At 46.1% G+C, this 19267-nt stretch overlaps 1 protein-coding gene across 1 annotated transcript in view; it reads right to left on the bottom strand.

Moving 5' to 3' along the window:
- The window catches only part of memo1 (mediator of cell motility 1), a 44462-nt gene that overhangs the window by 9672 nt on the left and 15523 nt on the right, over positions 1-19267 (bottom strand). The window contains exons 4-6 of the mRNA XM_078230293.1: positions 12613-12725; positions 7264-7375; positions 3372-3514 (exon numbers count right to left, since the gene is read on the bottom strand). Coding sequence (XP_078086419.1) covers positions 3372-3514; positions 7264-7375; positions 12613-12725 — 368 coding nt within the window. The remainder of the gene's footprint in view (positions 1-3371; positions 3515-7263; positions 7376-12612; positions 12726-19267) is intronic.

Here is a 19267-nt window from a genome sequence, read left to right as displayed (position 1 = left end):
CAAGTCCAAGCTTGCAACGGAGCCAGAAAGTCTGCCCTTGTCTGAATAAAATATTTAAATTATTTATGTCATTCCCAGATGAAAAGAAGCTCGAGACAATTTGTAAATGTGGGTGTTTTGTAATGGGCCCAGTGAATCCAGAGCGTGGGCAATCACTTGGAACACTGTGTACAGTTCTGGTCACCATATTACAGAAAGGATATTATTAAACTGGAAAGAGTGTAGAAAAGATTTACTAGGATGCTACCGGAACTTGATGGTTTGAGTTATAAGGAGAGGCTGGATGGACTGGGACATTTTTCCCTGGAGCATAGGAGGGGAAGGGGTGATCTTAGAGAGGTCTATAACATAATGAGGGGTATAGATCAGCTAGATAGTCATAATCTTTTCCCAAAGGTAGGGGAGACTAAAACTAGAGGGCATAGATTTACGGTGAGAGGGGAGGGGCAATTTTTCACACAGAGGGTGGCGAGTGTCTGAAACGAGCTGTCAGGGGCAGTAGTAGAGGCGGGTACAATTTTGTCTTTTAAAAAGCATTTAGACAGTTACATGGGTAAGATGGGTATAGAGGGATATGGGCCAAACGTGGGCAATTGGGACTAGTCTGATGTTTTAAAAAAATAAGGGGGGCATGGACAAGTTGGGTTGAAGGGCCTGTTTCCATCCTCTAAATCTCTATTACTCTACAGATGTAATTTATTCATGTGGGTTACAGCATCAAAGAGTTGTGTTGAAGGTAATATAGTCGATTTACATTTGTGTTTGGGATCTCCCAAAGCACTTCACATTGTCATGGAGAATGGCTGTGGAGGTTAGAAGGTTGTTTTGTTTAAATTAGCTAATTTAAGAGGCAGTTGCAGATTTGGTCTTGTGTAGGTTGCAGCTCACCAAGTCAAGGGAGTAAAAGGAGATAAATGTTAGTCAGGCCTGCACCTTAAGCAGAGATAATATTAACTTTATCGATCACCACGTAGAATGTGGGTGGGAGCTCGAGCTCAGTTTGGAGACTTGGGGTTCATGTGAGGGGAAACAAAGCTGGAAGATTTGCCTAGCTTAAAGTTAGAGGAAGACATCTACAACAGTTGTCACAGTGAAAGGCAGCTCGGCTTGTGACAGCTAGCTGTCAGTCAGCTTGGAACAGGAAATAGAAAGCATTTGCCGGGAGCTGGGAATCAGCTGTATGACCAGCAGCTGTACAGAGACTGTGGGAGCACAGAGAACTATTAGGAACCAGAATGGCAGAATCGTTACAGTACAGAAGGAGGCCATTTGGCCCATCGAGCCTGCACTGACGACAATCCTACGCAGGTCCTATCCCCGTAACCCTATGTATTTACCCTCCTAATCCTCCTGATACCAAGGGACAGTTTAGCATGACCAATCAACCTAACCCGCACATTTTTAGACTGTGGGAGGAAACCGGAGCACCCAGAGGAAACCCCACGCAGACACAGGGAGAATGTGTAAACTCTACACAGACAGTGACCCAGGCCGGAATTGAACCCAGGTCCCTGGCACTGCGAGGTGGCAGTGCGAACCACTGTGCTGTTCCTGATATTTAAATCACTGCGCAAGAAGGCAGTGAGGCCCATTGAACTAAAGAGCACAGAGTCATGGAAGAAAATTGGAGAACCATTCAAAAGCTAGTGGAAGGATCCCCATTAAATTTTGGACCTCTGAGAACAGTTAGAACACTAAGAAGAAATCAAAGTGACTTCCGCAGGGCTGTGGATTGGTTCCAGGAAAATTGAATGAACCTCAGGATTTCATAAGATAAGGGAAAACGTGTGTGCGTGTTTGAGGGGGGCGTGCGTCCAAGGAGGTTTCAGTAAATTGACTTCATAGCATACATATTTATGAACCATCATGTGATGTTAATAGTTCAAGTTTATTTTTCAGTTTTGTTATTAGAGTCACAAATAGGCTTACATTAACACTGCAATGAAGTGACTGTGAAATTCCCCTAGTCGCCACACTCCGGCACCCGTTCGGGTACACTGAAGGAGAATGGCCAATGCACCTAACCAGCACATCATTCGAACTGTGGGAGGAAACTGGAGCACCCGGAGGAAACCCACGCAGCAACAGGGAGAACGTGCAGACTCTGCACAGACAGTGACCCAAGCCGGGAATCGAACCCGGGTCCTTGACGCTGTGAGGCAGCAGTGCTAACCCACTGTGCTGCCGCTTGCTTTCTTTAATTTTCTTATTATAGATACACACAATAAAGATTGTCTTCGTATAAAAAAACATGAAATTTAGTGGCATAGTTCTGTCAGTTAATTACTGGGTGTTGGGACATCTCATAGAACATAGAACATAGAACATAGAACAGTACAGCACAGAACAGGCCCTTCGGCCCACGATGTTGTGCCGACCTTCATCTGAAACCAAGATCAAGCTATCCCACTCCCTACCAACCTGGTGTGCTCGATAAATGTTACCGCTCCCTACAGGAGAACCAAGATGGGATACGGAACATTGTTAAAGATATCGGAATGTCTCTTCACAAAGATAATAAATTGCCCTCAACATTTCTAAACAGCACAGGCTAAAATAAACAAAATACTTTTTCCATGCACGAGGTACATTTCTTTTGTAGAACTATAATACTGACCCAGTTGTTAATGTAAGATAGATTATCGACATATATTCAAAGTAAAAGTTTATTTATTAGTCACAAGTAAGGCTTACATTAACACTGCAATGAAGTTACTGTGAAATTCCCCTAGTCGCCACAGTCCGGCGCCTGTTCGGGTCAATGCACCCTAACCAGCACGTCTTTCAGAATGTGGGAGGAAACCGGAGCATCTGGAGGAAATCCACGCAGACACGGGGAGAACGTGCAAACTCCACACAGACCGTGACCCAAGCTGGGAATCGAATCTGGGTCCCTGGAGCTGTGAGGCAGCAGTGCTAACCACTGTGCTGTCATGCTGCCCACTTATTCATTTATTACTGGCTAAAATGCCATATAATGTTTCTATGTGAGTAAGCAGGTAGGATGTGGTAATGCTTTGTTTCTATCTGAAGTGTTCTTCAACAACAGAGCCACACATTTCACACTGAAGGCTAAACATTAATAATATATTATCTATATATATATATATATAAACAGCAATATGGAGTGGTAGCATAAAGTTTCTGGAGTCTAATTGCACTTGGCATCAAAATTGAACCCTGTCTCTCTCAGGCCCCAAATCCTGGACTCAAGAACCTTTGCGCATTTACCTTCTTAATGGATTTGGTTCCTGTGGTTTAAAAGAGGATTGTGTAAATAGGAGAGCACAATACGTAACAGAATTACACAAAGGTGGCAGCCTTTCTCAGATCCCCTCCCACAGCACATCGTGATTTAAATTGGTACGTACCCCAGTGACAGAAATCTGACGAAATCACAAAGAGGTTTAGAGGATCCGCTAGGTATTTACTGAAGAGTTCCCCATACATCTGCTCTTTAGAATCGCTCAGGGCTCCAACCAAGACAGGAACAATGGTTAACTCATCTTTTTGGCTGGTTAAAAAAACAAGTCAATTCAAAAAAAAAGCGAAAGGAAACAATTATTAGAAGTGAAAAAATATCTTCTTAACATTTTAAAATGGAGTCTAAACTGTCAGTGGATTACTCTCCTGCATCTGTCTTTCACCAGCCGTGGCTCATTTGGTAGCACTTGAGTCAGGAGGTGGTACATTCAAATTCCAACCCAGGGACTCGAGTGCATAATATAGTTTGTCACTTCAGTGCACCACCGAGGAAAAGTTGCACTGTCTGAGGTGCTGTCTACTTGCAAAACATTAAACTGAGGCTCCATCAGCCCTCTCAAGCGGGTGTCAAAGATTCCAAAGAAACTATTTCTAAAAGCAGGGGAGCTTATTCTGCAGTGCTGGCCAAAATTTATATAAATACTTGCTTGGTAGTACAGAAGCTGAGTATTGCTGCGAAAAGACATGCTGTCAAAGCTTTGTGTCTTGCATTCATCATGGTAGATACAAGAATGCCAAATTTCAAAGAGCGCAACAATTTATGCTGCATGTCTCTTTTGTCTCCATCTTGTAACTGAAGGCTACAACGGTTGATTGGACAATCCATGACACATGCTACTGTGATCAAGGAAGTGCCACGGGTCAACATCCAAAAGGCCCGAACTGAATGAGAGAGTCATGTTCGACCATCTATAGAGACGGAGATGTGTGGAAGAGTTTCTCCTCGAGAGATTAAAGGAATGTGGTGGGGCTTATTTCTTGTGGAAGAAGTGACTTGAGGGGGAAAAAAGGACCTTTTCTAATTGTGTAGATGGATAAAGGGACCCATTTTTACACTATAATCCCAAATTCCATCCCCAGTATTGACACCAAAATGGTCATCGCTGTGCTTGTGCAGAACATTTTAATCGTAGGCCCATAAGATAGGAGCAGTATTAGGCCATTTGGCCCATCAAGTTGGCTCCATTCGATCATGGCTGATATGTTTCTCAGTTCCATTCTCCCGCCTTTTCCCCATAACCTTTGATTCCCTTAGCAATCAAGAACCTATGTCTATCTTAAATACATTTGATGACCTGGGGCAGGATTTTCCAGCCACACTTGCCCCAAGATCGGAAAATCCTGCCCGATATCAACAGATCTTTGCATGGTCCTGTCCCGCCCGCTAAGATTCCCATGGTGGGAGGGTCAGAAAGATTCCACCCCTGGTCTCCACAGCCTTCTGTGGCAATGAATTCCATAGGTTTATCACCCACTGGCTGAAGAAATTTCTCTTCATCTCTGTTCTAAACGGTCGTCCTTTTACTTTGAAGCTGTGCCCTCGGATCCTAGTCTCACATAGAATCCCTACAGTGCCGAAGGAGGCCATTCAGCCCCTCGAGTCTGCATCGACAACAATCCCACCCAGGCCCTATCCCCGTAACCCCACATATTTACCCCGCTAATCCCTCTAACCTACGCATCCCGGGACACTAAGGGGCAATTCAGCATGGCCAATCAACCTAACTGGCACATCTTTGGACCGTGGGAGGAAACCGGAGCACCCGGAGGAAACCCACGCAGACATGGGGAGAACGCACAGACTCCACACAGAGTGACCCGAGCTGGGAATCGAACCCAGGTCCCTGGAGCTGTGAGGCAGCAGTGCTAACTACTGTGCCACCGTGCCTCTCCTACTAATGGGGACATCTTCCCCACGTCTACTCTATCCAGGCCTTTCACACCCACGTACCTGCGGAGAATATCCAAAGCCTCAATTTTCTATGCTGTGCAGTTGCTAGGTTGAAAAGCCGGTAATTTAATGGAAGGTCTGATCTGACAGCGTGAACATAAAATCTGCTACGTTTTAAACAGGGAGGAAGATTCAAGTCCTCGAAAAATAAATGTCAAGAGCACTTGGACCACAGCTGTACGCTCTCCAGTTTAACAAACGCTGAATGCTCATGTGACTTGACTGAAGCAAATGTTTCAAAGGGAACTTCGTAGCAGGACATCAGAACAATGTCCTGACCTATCTCAGTAAGAGTTTTAACAACACCAGGTCAAAGTCCAACAGGTTTATTTGGTAGCAAATACCATTAGCTTTCAGAGCGCTGCTCCTTCGTCAGATGGAGTGGATATCTGCTCTCAAACAGGGTATACAGAGACACAAAATCAAGTGACAGAATACTGATTAGAATGCGAATCTCTACAGCCAACCAGGTCTTAAAGCTACAGACAACGTGAGTGGAGGGAGCATTAAGCACAGGTTAAAGAGATGTGTATTGTCTCCAGACAGGACAGCCACTGAGATTCTGCAAGTCCAGGAGGCAAGCTGAATCTCACTGGCTGTCCTGTCTGGAGACAATACACATCTCTTTAACCTGTGCTTAACGCTCCCTCCACTCACATTGTCTGTATCTTTAAGACCTGGTTGGTTGTAGAGATTCGCATTCTAATCAGTATTCTGTCACTTGATTTTATGTCTCTGTATGCCCTGTTTGAGAGCAGATATCCACTCCATCTGACGAAGGAGCAGCGCTCCGAAAGCTAATGGCATTTGTTACCAAATAACCTGGTGTTGTTAAAACTCTTACTGTGTTTACCCCAGTCCAACGCCGGCATCTCCACATCGTGGCTGACCTATCACCCCATTGTTTTAGCACAAATGGTGTTTATTATTGCAAGTGCTAATAACACACTGCTTGCTCCAAGTCAGCAAGCTCCAGTTGGCTTAAACGGTTAAAAAGGTCAGTCCAATTGGACATACTAAATTCTCAAGACTCAACTAGCATTTGCAGCTGCTCTGTAAAGGAAGTATTAGTGCCGGTTCAAAGCTCTTCGGGATTCGATGATTGCAAAATCACAGGGTGCTGAGAGGAAAGGAAACACTTACTCCCAGTTTATCGCCTTCCAAAACAGCCCCGGTTTTCAGTTCATCATTTGAAAGGGATCGACCGCCAGAAGTGGAGTTTAGAAGCATGACAGGTGATATAACTGAAACTTATTAGAGCTGTAGTAGGCTTGACAAGGTGGATGTGAGCGGATGTTTCCCCTTTACGAGGGCGACTGGAAATATGGGGCACAGCTTAAAGATAAGTGGTGTCCCATTTAAGACAGAGATGAGGAGAGTTTGTTTCTTATGAGTCAGAGGGCAGTGGGGGCAGGGTCACGGTACATATTTTTCAGGCTGAATTAGACAGCATCTCGATTGACAAGAGACTCAAAGGATATAGGGGGTAGACAGAAAAGTGGAGTTGAGGCCACAATCAGATCAGCCATGAGGAGATTGGGCTTTTGCCAGACCATTTATATGGGAAAGGCAGATGGGTTTTCACACAGCAGTGGCGGTCAGGAGAGATTATGAAATGCAGGGACCAGGCCAGGAGCAGGAAATTACTGACTTAAGGGCATTTAAATGGTCATTGGATAAACATATGGATGATATTGGAATAGTGTAGGTTAGATGGGCTTTAGATTGGTTTCACTGGTCGGCGCAACATCGAGGGCCGAAGGGCTGTACTGCGCTGTACTGTTCTATGTTCTTATTGAAGCAAGATATAAAGTAAGTGCAATCTGACTTTACATAGAGTCGTGTAGTACACCAAACATGCAGAGTATGGCACAAGATGATGCTGAGTTATCCATTCAGCTCTGCAGGAAAGTGACACATTATCTGTACAACATCTCGTTTCCCAGCTAATAACGCTTTGCGACATTTCAACCAACGGGTACACAAGAGCAAGGTTTCAAAGTTGGTTTACTCTACATATCTTGACGTACAGCGGTTGGATGACTTACCTCTCCATGGTTTTAGCTGTGTAAGGCAGATGCATTTCAATACTATGTTCATCTTCGTCTATCTGAATAGTCATCCGTTCAAACATTCCCGTCTTCCACAGCTCTCCATAAACTAATGGTTACAAAAGAGAGAGAAAAAAAAAATCAGAATCAGTATAAAAGCTGGAGTCTGATGATGCAGCTGTACAGAACGCTGGTTAGGCCACATTTGGAGTACTGCGTCCAGTTCTGGTCGCCGCACTACCAGAAGGACGTGGAGGCGTTAGAGAGAGTGCAGAGAAGGTCTTAGCTATGAGGAGAGATTGGGTAGACTGGGGTTGTTCTCCTTGGAAAGACGGAGAATGAGGGGAGATCTAATAGAGGTGTACAAGATTATGAAGGGTATAGATAGGGTGAACAGTGGGAAGCTTTTTCCCAGGTCGGAGGTGACAATCACGAGGGGTCACGGGCTCAAGCTGAGAGGGGCGAAGTATAACTCAGATATCAGAGGGATGTTTTTTACACAGAGGGTGGTGGGGGCCTGGAATGCGCTGCCAAGTAGGGTGGTGGAGGCAGGCACGCTGACATCGTTTAAGACTTACCTGGATAGTCACATGAGCAGCCTGGGAATGGAGGGATACAAACGATTGGTCTAGTTGGACCAAGGAGCGGCACAGGCTTGGAGGGCCGAAGGGCCTGTTTCCTGTGCTGTACTGTTCTTTGTTCTTTAATCACCAGGCGCCTTCAACCTCAACATGATTTCATCGGCACATTCCTTGGCACTCATTTGAGGAGAGCCTAACCACAATATTACCCAATTAAATTTACCAGCATCTGCAGCCCGAGATCCCAGAGAGCGGTTGTGTGACAATGGACAGGGCATTTGTTACTGGTTCATTTGGACAGTGACAAATTTCTCCACATCTCCCTCTGCCAGGCACACACACAGGAGAATAAAACAGCTCTGTCAGAAGATTACAATCTGTTATCCTCTCTGGCACACGGCTTAATTGAGCTGAAAACGATCTTGAGGAGCCAAAGATTCAAGTGCATGTGCTGTGCAATGACTAAGGCACTCTTCAATTAAGCTCTCTCTGTGGCTGTGTTAGTTTTCACACAGGGAACCATGCTCTCTGTGACCTACTAATGCCTTGTTACAGTGTGGCTGAGTGACAATGCCTATCAGCATAAGCAAGTGTTTTACTAATATCAGGGCTGCCACGGAGAGAGACACCAAGGCATAAGGGGCTGATTACCCAGTGCTGACAGACAGAAACCCTACTGACTTATTCCAAACCCTTCCATTATTAAAATTTTAAGATTTCCCTTGGTCAAATGATACCTGTGACAATCCAGCACAATACTTCTAAGCAGTTGAAAAGTCAGTATTTTGTCTGGTATTTCTCCCTCAGTGTACCCGAACAGACGTCAGAGTGTGGCAACAAGGGGATTTTCATAGTACCCTAAACATGGAAACCCTACAGTGCAGGAGGCCGCCATTCGGCCCATCGAGTCTCCATTGACAACAATCCCACCCTGGCCCTATCCCCGTAACCCCACATATTTACCCTGCTGATCCCTCTAACCTATGCATCCTGGGACAACCAAGGAGCAATTTAGCATGGCCAATCAACCTAACCCACACATCTTTAGACTGTGGGAGGAAACCGGAGCACCCGGAGGAAACCCACGCAGACACTGGGAGAACGTTCAGGCTCTGCACAAACTGTGGCCCAAGCCGGGAATTGAACCCAGGTCCCTGGAACTGTGAAGCAGCAGTGCCAACCACTGTGCCACCATGCCACCCCAGCCTTCATTGCAGTTTAATGTAAGCCTACCTGTGACTAATAAACAAACCTTAAATCTCATTTCAGTGCTTATCCTGGTATTCTGATTCAGGATTTATCCACCATTGAGGCAACAGTGCCATCAAGCACCCTTTTCCAAACGTCCAGATTCATGCAGGACGGAGAAGTGAGTCAGTGCAATTTGGACTGAGCTGCCTGAGCTTTATTGGGCCCAGTCTCAGGTGACTCTGAGGCAGGATCAGTGAATGCTAACAGACAAGTGGCTGGGTAAATTAACAATTTGAGCACGGACATTTTCACAAATAACACAAACAATTAATTCAGTTTGATAAAGAATAAGGTTTTGAATTGCTAACCCTTGATGAGTAAATGAGGATAAAGGACTTGCCTGCATTTATCTACCTTCCTCTTCTAAAACACTGCCTCATGTAGGGGTGTGAGTCTCACAGGCCCTGTGGAGTTTAGATGGAAAGCGCTGGTGGTCTGGTTTACTCCGTTGCTGCCTACAGGGGAGTGGGAGTTCCCGATTCATTTACCTCAGCCCCAGAACAGAGAAATAAGTGCCGACTGTATCACCAACACTGCAGCTCCCAATAGGAATTGGCAAGGTTCAGAACAAGTGACCACTCGAGCAATGGGGCCCCTCTGCTCCCACAGAATTTAATACCACACCCTATCATTTCAAAATCCATTAGGCAAATGGAAGTGCGTCAGGATGGGGTGAGCACTTAATCCCCTTTTCCTAAAGGGCAGGCAGTCTTTAAAGTAAAAGTTTATTTATTAGTGTCACAAGTAGGCTTACATTAACACTGCAATTAAGTTACTATGAAAATCCCCTAGTCGTCACAGTTTGGCGCCTGTTCGGGTACACTGAGGGAGAATTTAACCCGTAACCAACACGTCTTTCAGAATGCGGGAGGAAACCGGAGCACCCATGCAGACACGGGGAGATCGTGCAAACTCCAGACAGACAGTGACCCAAGCCAGGAATCGAACCCGGATCCCTGGCGCTGTGAAGCAACAGTGCGAACCACTGTGCTACAGTGCCGCCCTAGGGTCTAGAGGAGGGAAAAGAGACAAGCAGCAGGTTGTAAAGAAACAGAAGACAGGGATTTAAGATCTGCAAGAAAAATAAAGTTGCAGACCAGTTTAAACAAATCAGTTGTCAAAATCACAGAATCCTACAGTGCAGGAGGCGGCAATTCGGCCCATCGAGCCTGCACCGACAATAATCCCACCCAGACCCTATCCCCATAACCTCATGTATTTACCCTGCTAATCCCCCTGACACTAAGGGGTAATTTAGCATGGCCAATCAATCTAACCCGCACAAGGAAACCGGAGCACCCAGAGGAAACCCACGCAGACATTGGGCGAGCGTGCAAACTCCACACAGTCACCCGAGGCCGGAATTGAACCCGGGTTCCTGGGCGCTGTGAGGCAGCAGTGCTAACCACTGTGCTGTACCACTCCTGGCTGGTCTCCCAAATTCTACCCTCCATAAACCTGAGGTCCTCCAAAACCCTGCTGCCTGTGTTTTAATTCGCACCAACTCATTCCCCTATCACCCCTCTGCTCACTGACCAAAACTGGCTCCTGGCCAAGCAACACCTTGATTTAAAAATCACACCCTTGTTTTCAAATTCTCTATTGCCTCTTTTTGTGTTCTAACTTCTGTGTATATCTACATTATTGCCAATTTGGTTCCACTTCCTCCTCTAGAAAACAGGTCAGATTTAGATCTTCCTGAATTCTGAAAATCATAGAAATCATAGAAACCCTACAGTACAGAAAGAGGCCATTCGGCCCATCGAGTCTGCACCGACCACAATCCCACCCAAGCCCTACCCCATATCTCTACATATTTACCCACTAATCCCTCTAATCTACGCATCTCAGGCCACTAAGGGGCAATTTTAGCATGGCCAATCAACCTAACCCGCACATCTTTGGACTGTTCGTGGAATGTATATATAACAGTGTACGCACTTGCAGGCAAGACCAGGACTTGGGGGTCATTCATAAAGAATAGTCACTTATAAATCTAACAGGAAATTCAGGGGAAACAAACCCCCCTCCCCCCAGTCCGGTTAGAATAGAATAGAATCCCTACAGTGCAGAAGGAGGCCATTTGGCCCATCAAGTCTGCACCAGCTACAATCCTACCCAGGCCCTATCCCCGTAACCCCACGTATTTACCCTGCTAGTCCCCCTAGCACTAAGGGTCAATTTAGCATGGCCAATCCACCAAACCCGCATATCTTTGGACTGTGGGAGGAAACCGGAGCACCCGGAGGATGTGGAACCCACTCCCATTAGGAAACTAACACAATGTGTTTAAGGGGAAGCTGGATAAACACGAGGGAGAAACAAACAGAAAGGTATGCCGATAGGATTATACGAAGGTGGGCGGAAAATGACCTCTGTCTCTATACTGTAAAAATTACATAATATATAACCCGAGATAGACCATAAGACGCAAGATATAGGAGCAGAAGTAGGCCATTCGGCCCATTGAGTCTGCTCTGCCATTCAATCATGGCTGATATGTTTCTCAACTCCATTCTTCCGCCTTTTCCCTGTAACTTTTGATCCCCTTACTAATCAAGAACCTATCTATCTCTGTCTTAAAGACACTCAATGACCTGGCCTCCACAGCCTTCTGCAGCAATGAGTTCCACAGATTCACCACTCTGTGGCTGAAGAAATTCCTCCTCATCTCGGTTCCAGAGGGTCGTCCCTTTATTCTGAGGCTGTGCCCTCGGATCCTAGTCTCTCCTACTGATGGAAACATCTTCCCCACGTCCACTCTATCCAGGCCTTTCAGTATCCTGTGAGTTTCAATGAGCTGAAATTGAGTTGATTATTCAATGAGTTGCTACCTATCAGGTCCTGTGAAACAACGCTCCCAAATCACAACACTAAGCTTACTTCCATTAAGAGTACAAGAACTGCTGTTTTACTTTGTCAAAATGTACCATGTCACACTTACAGATATTGAATTCCACCTGTCCCTTTCCAGCTCAGTTCCCCATCTTATCAATGTCCCATTGCAACTTTCTTTGGTCTTCTCAAGAACCAACTGCACACAACATTTAGCTGTAAACTTCAACACCATTAACTCTCGACCCACACCCAAAACATTGGTATGCGCAGTGAACAGACAGGGCCTCAGAAAACTCTGTGGGACAGGCAGTACTAGCTGTTCTGAACATTTGCCCTTCGCCCCCAGTCTTTGTTTTGTGCTTTCAAACCAATTTTTAACACAGTTTGGAATTCTTCTGCCTAATTTCATACCCTGCTGGACTCCTCTAATAACCTCCAATGTGGCAACTGGTCAAGGACCTTCCTAAAAGCCACATACACCACAACCACTGCATTTCCCCCTCTACGATGCCTGTGATTTTCTCAAGGTGGGCAGGACAGCTTTACAATAAACATGAAGGGAATTCCAACTCCCGCTTTAGTGATTTTGACACAAGTTGTTCCACATATGTTAAGAAAACCAACATAATGCTTTGCTTTTTTTAATCAATAGCAAGATGCGAATATTGACACTTACTCTTTTGATCGATGCGTAGATCATACAAAGGCGTTCTATAAATATCTGCAGTGGATAGAGCACAGCGAGAAAGAGGCGCATGGTGTGATGGTCCCAAGATAAAAACTCTGCGTCTGTGATGAAATTAAATTGACTGATAAATTTGATTGGTCACCTTTGCCTCTGATTTAACACAATGATTACAAAGTATCTGAAATGAGAACCCATCAGTGCGTCAAGAACAGTTCCCCAGCGAGCAGACAGACATGCAGCAAAGATCAGTAACAGCTCACAACCGCTCTTTATTTGTTGCCCGTCTCTTTAATGTAGGTGAGAGATTTGATGACATCTGCCATTTACTTTCCGTTGAAATACATACAAACATATGAATTAGGAGGAGTAGGCCACTCAGCCCCTCAAGCCTGTTCCGCCATTCTATAAGATCATAGCTGATCTGATTGTAACCTCAAACCCCACACTCCTGCCCACCCCCCGATAACCTTTCACCCACTTGTTAATCAAGAATCTATCTCCCTCTGCCTTAAAAACATTTGCTTCCGCTGCCTTCTGAGAGAGACTTACGAACCTCAGAGAGAAAAGAATTCTCCTCATCTCTGCCTTAAATAGGTGACCCTTTATTTTTAACCAGTAACCCCCTAGTTCTAGATTCTCCGACAAGAGGAAACATCCTCTCCACATCCATTGGCATGGTGGCACAGTGGTTAGCAGCGCCAGGGACCCGGGTTCGATTCCCGGCTCGGGTCACTGTCTGTGCGGAGTTTGCACGTTCTCCCCATGTCTGCGTGGGTTTCCTCCGAGTGCTCCGGTTTACTCCCACAGTCCAAAAGATGTGCTGGTTAGGTGCATTGGCCATGTTAAATTCGCCCTGTGTACCTGAACAGGCGTCGGAGTGTGGCGACTAGGGGATTTTCACAGTAACTTCATTGCACTGTTAACATAAGCCGACTTCTGATACTAATAAATAAACTTAAAACATATAAACTTAAACTTAGGTAGAGGCAAGGGTGTCATTGAGCACATCAGTAGCTGCAGAACATTGTGACGAGCAGAGGGTCTAAGGCTAGACAGGTGGGATTTTGAAACTGGGATTGCAAGTGGATTCAGGGATAGCTCTTTCCCAGGGCCAGACACAGAAGTTTATTTATTAGTGTCACATTAACGTTGTAATGAAGTTACTGTGAGAATCCCCTCGTCGCCACAGTCCGGCAGTTGTTCGGGTACATGGAGGGAGAATTTAGCGTGGCCAATGCACCGAACCAGCACCTTTTTCGGACTGTGGGAGAAAACCAGAGCACCCAGAGGAATCCCACGCAGACACAGGTGAACATGCAAACTCCGCATAGACAATAACCCAAGCCGGGAATCGAACCTGGGTCCCTGGTGCTGTGAGGCAGTAGTGCTAACCACTGTGCCCCCTCCCCTTGCATTCTTTAATTTTCTTTATATATACAAACACACAATAAAGATTGATTTTGTATACTGAGGGAGAATTTATCATGGCCCCGAACCAGCTCGTCTTTCGGACTGTGGGAGGAAACTGGAGCACCCGGAGGAAACCCACGCAGACACGGGGAGAACGTGCAAACTCCACACAAACACAGTGACCTAAGCCAGGAATCGGACCCAGGTCCCTGGTGCTGAGAGGCAGCAGTGCTAACCACTGCGCCACCCTACAGCCAACATCGGTCAGTAAGTTTTTAATTGATGAAAACATTGAGGGAGGAAGAAATTGGAAACACAAGAAAAACAAATGACACGTAAAACATCTAGCCCTTCTTTTGAAATTGAATCCACTTACAGCAGCCTTTTCCCAACCTTCCACCACCACCACCCACGAGCAGACAACCACCCATGCTCTTTACAAAAGACATGGTCACCTGTACAGTTTGATATGCACCCCAGATAAACACAGTTTCATTCTCTGGCAGGGTCCTCCAAAGGTCATCGAGCAAACACAATGCATTCCACTTGTGGGCAAAAACTACTGAGGATCCTACATTCAGCTTTTACTGTGGCACATCGCTCCAGCTCTATCGACCTGCATTCTCCTGTTGGGGACAATCTAGCGAAAGGAAGTATCCATTGTTTTTTTTCCATTAAACTGCAAACATTGTACCACCTGCTACTCACTGAGGCATGAGAAAATATAGATGCTAGCAGCGTAACTAATCACAGGTTCCCCACGTCCCTTAAGCCTCTGTTGCTGGTTTAGTTCGGTATTTTCTTTTATTCGTTCCTGGGATGTGGGCGTCACTGGCGAGGCCAGCATCTATCCCCACCTTGCCCCCCAGAAGGTGGTGGTGAGCTTCTTTCTTGAACTGTCAAAACGTTACTGCTGCTACTGATTTAACTCAACCACCAGGTCACCTCCAGCTTTGATGCCCCAGACTCCTGATAAAAACACTACTCTCCCTCACCCTGGCTGTTCCCCTTGATGTAGCGCTCACCTTTACTCCCTTGAGCCCAAAGGGGCGCAGACTTGAAAGGATATGGCACACAAGTAGCTTAACCTTCCGCTGCCAGATCTGGCTGGAGGGCCTTGTAAAGCACTTTTGGGTCCTGCTCTCACCTGCGAAAACCGCTCACGGATCCGGGAATGCCATGGAATGCAAAGGTATCTCCCAGCTTTTCTCTACAGCAAATCATCACCTTAAATCCCACCCCCCTCCATCCTCCCCTCCAATAACAGGAATGAGGAGCTCATGGACCTTAGTCTCAATCTCAGTGACAGTCTGATCATCAGTGAAAAGCGAGACATGCTGTCAAAGCTTTTTGTCTTGCACTCATCAGGACAAACAAGAATGTCAAATCACAGCAATTTATACTACAGGAGAAAAGGGTGCTGATTGGTTGTCAAGTGGTAAATCCTGTGGTGCAGACTGTTGTGATTGTTTGAAATTTGGCATTATGTTTGTCCTGATGGGTGCAAGACAAAAAACTTCAACAGTATATCTTTCTTTTCAGCAATGCTCAAGCTCTGTACGACCAAACGACCATCTGATCAGTTGCCTCCCTCTCGCCGACCAACCCTAACCCCAAACTTGCACCATGTTCCCCACCCAAACTCGCACAATGCTGCCCGCGCTAACCCCAAACTAGTATCATGTTCCCCACCCTAACCCCAAACTAGTATCATGTTCCCCACCCTAACCCCAAACTAGTATCATGTTCCCCACCCTAACCCCAAACTAGTATCATGTTCCCCACCCTAACCCCAAACTAGTTCCCCATGTTCCCCACCCTAACCCCAAACTCGCACAATGCTGCCCGCGCTAACCCCAAACTAGTATCATGTTCCCCACCCTAACCCCAAACTAGTTCCCCATGTTCCCCACCCTAACCCCAAACTCGCACAATGCTGCCCGCGCTAACCCCAAACTAGCACCATGTTCCTCACCCAAACTCGCACAATGCTGCCCGCGCTAACCCCAAACTAGTTCCCCATGTTCCCCACCCTAACCCCAAACTAGTTCCCCATGTTCCCCACCCTAACCCCAAACTAGTTCCCCATGTTACCCGCCCTAACCCCAAACTAGTTCCCCATGTTACCCGCCCTAACCCCAAACTAGCATCATGTTCCCCACCCTAACCCCAAACTAGTTCCCATGTTACCCGCCCTAACCCCAAACTAGCACCATGTTCCCCACCCTAACCCCAAACTAGTTCCCCATGTTACCCGCCCTAACCCCAAACTAGCACCATGTTCCCCACCCTAACCCCAAACTAGTTCCCCATGTTACCCGCCCTAACACCAAACTAGCACCATGTTCCCCACCCTAACCCCAAACTAGCACCATGATCCCCACCCAAACTCCAAACTTGCACAATGTTACCCGCCCTAACCCCAAACTAGCACCATGTTCCCCACCCTAACCCCAAACTAGCACCATGATCCCCACCCAAACTCCAAACTTGCACAATGTTACCCGCCCTAACCCCAAACTTGCACCATGTTCCCCACCCTAACCCCAAACTAGTTCCCTATGTTCCCCGCCCTAACCCCAAACTAGCACCATGTTCCTCACCCAAACTCCAAACTTGCAAAATGCTGCCCGCCCTAACACCAAACTTGCACCGTTCCCCACCCTAACCCCAAATTTGCTTGGTTCCCCACCCTAACCCCAAACTTGCACCGTTCCCCCACTTTGAGAGAGAACATTTGGGCTGTCTGATGGAGAAAGAAAGCATTGGCAAATTGACTGGTCTCAGTTATGGTGACCATGAAACAATTGTCGACTGCTGTAAAAACTCACCTGTTCACCAAACTCTTTTAGGGACATTGCCATTAGGGACTTCACCTGGTTTGGCCTACATGTGATTCCAGGCCCACAGCAATGTGGTTGACTCTTAATTGCCCTCTGAAACGGTGTGGCAAGCCCATCAGTTCACAGGCAATTAGGGACGGGCAACAGATCCAGCGAGACCCACATCCCCAGAAAGAATAAATTTAAAAAGACAGAGAAAGAGGCAGGAACAAATTTTCAGCTGTATAAATGTTTATTGCTAACGTATAAACCAGCTATTTAGTTCGGTTACCACAAGTGTGGACTTCTAAAGGACATTGTACGCTGTTCGCAATTAAACCTAACCTTTTGCACAGGGCTGAGCCAGTTACTGACTTTGTTCCATTTTGTAGGACATTGCAGCTCCATCCTTTTGATCCTAAAACCTTGCCCTTTCTTGATATTGCTTAAAACCCTGAACGCAACCAGCCCCCCTCACCCCCCCTCCCTCCCAAACCATGTCAATTGTTGCTGCAGTTAATGGCATCAGGGATAACACACTGCAATCTCACAATCCTTGATGTGAAAGCATTTTTGTGGATTAATTTTAAATAAGTATGTTATAACTCTAAAATTCTGTCCGTGTACTGGATTCTCCATAAGACCATGGGATATAGGAGCAGAATTAGGCCATTCGGCCCGTTGAGTCTGCTCTGCCATTCAATCATGATATGATTCTTATCCCCATTCTCCTGCCTTCGCCCCATAACCCTTAATCCCCTTATTGATCAAGAACATATCTAACTCTGTCTTAAAGACACTCAATGACCTGCCCTCCACAGCCCTCTGTGGCAATGAGTTCCACAGATTCACCACCCTCCTACAAGAGGGAAATGATTCTGCCTCTATCCTGCCAATTTGTGGTCAGTACTGCTGCCTCAAAGCGCCAGGGACTCGGGTTCGATTCCCGGCCTGGGTCACTGTCTCTGCAGAGTTTACACATTCTCCCTGTATCTGCGTGGGTTTCCTCCAGGTGCTCCGGTTTCCTCCCACAGTCTGAAAGACGTGCTGGTTAGGTGCATTGGCCATGCTAAATTCTTCCTCAGAGTACCCAAACAGGCACTGGAGTGTGGCAACTAGGGGATTTTCACAGTAACTTCATTGAAGTGTTAATGTAGGCCTACTTGTGACACTAATAAAGAAATAAACTTTAATTCCAACCATTGTTTTAGACACCAGAAGCAGATCTCCCCGAACATTTATCATTATCGAATATAACACAAGTTTACTCCAGCTGCTCTCAGCTCCAGCCTACTCAACTTTCGAATCACAGCTTAATTCTCGAAGGCAAGTATCTCTCCACAATGATCTCTTCTCACCCAAATCTAAACATTATAGTCCAAAAGGAGCACCAAAGAACTGTGTCACTACTGAATCCTTATTTTCATATTCTATACCTAACTAAGCTAAGCATCCCGGACATTCTCTCTTCTACCTTCTTCCGTTGGGTAAGTGATATGAAAGTTTGCAATCACATACCAACCGACTCAAGAACACCTCCTTCCCTAATGCCATCAGACTTTGAATGGGCCTACTTTGTATTAAGTTGATCTTTCTCTACTCCCTGGCTATGACTGTAACACTACATTCTGCACTCTCTCGTTTCCTTCCCCCGCCCAATTATTTTGAGTGGAAAGGCTCTGGGGTCTGGAGCTGTAATCTCCTTATTGTCTCCATTGCAAATTTCTGCCCACACTTTTCCTTTGTCTTTCCTGAACTAACTTCCCGGTTCACTGTAGCTCTAACACCATTTTGTTTTATTCATTCGTGGGACATGGGCATCGCTGGCTGGACCAGCATTTCTTGCCCATCCCTAGTTGCCCTTGAACTGAGTGGCTTGTTCAGCCATTTCAGAGGGCAGTTAAGAGTCAACCACATTGTTGTGGCTCTGAAGTCACATGTAGGCCAGGCCAGGTAAGAACGGCAGATTTCCCTCCCTAAAGGACATTAGTGATGGGTTTTTCCGACAGTCGACAATGGTTTCATGGTCATCAATAGATTCTTAGTCCCAGATATTTTTTAATTAAATTCAAATTTCACCATCTGCTGTGATGGGATTCGAACCCGGGTCCCCCAGAACATTAGCTGAGTTTCTGGATTAATAGTCTAGCGATAATACCACAAGGCCATCATCTCCCCTTCGCCATATCGTGAACAAAATGTTAATTTGACAAACCCATCACACCCTACCCTTTAAAAACATTTTTAAATGGCCACTGCATTTCTCCCCCACCCCCACTCCACCTGATCATAGAATCCCTACAGTACAGAATGAGGCCATTCAGCCCATCGAGTCTGCACCGATCACAATCAAACTCATCCGCACATCTTTGGGAGGAAACCGGAGCACCCGGAGGAAACCCACAGGGAGA

The sequence above is a fragment of the Mustelus asterias genome, chromosome 15 (genome assembly GCF_964213995.1).
Source record: "Mustelus asterias chromosome 15, sMusAst1.hap1.1, whole genome shotgun sequence".
NCBI lineage: Eukaryota > Metazoa > Chordata > Chondrichthyes > Carcharhiniformes > Triakidae > Mustelus > Mustelus asterias.
The sequence above is the reverse complement of the archived record's forward strand: the minus strand, read 5'-3'. Positions and strand labels throughout refer to the sequence as shown.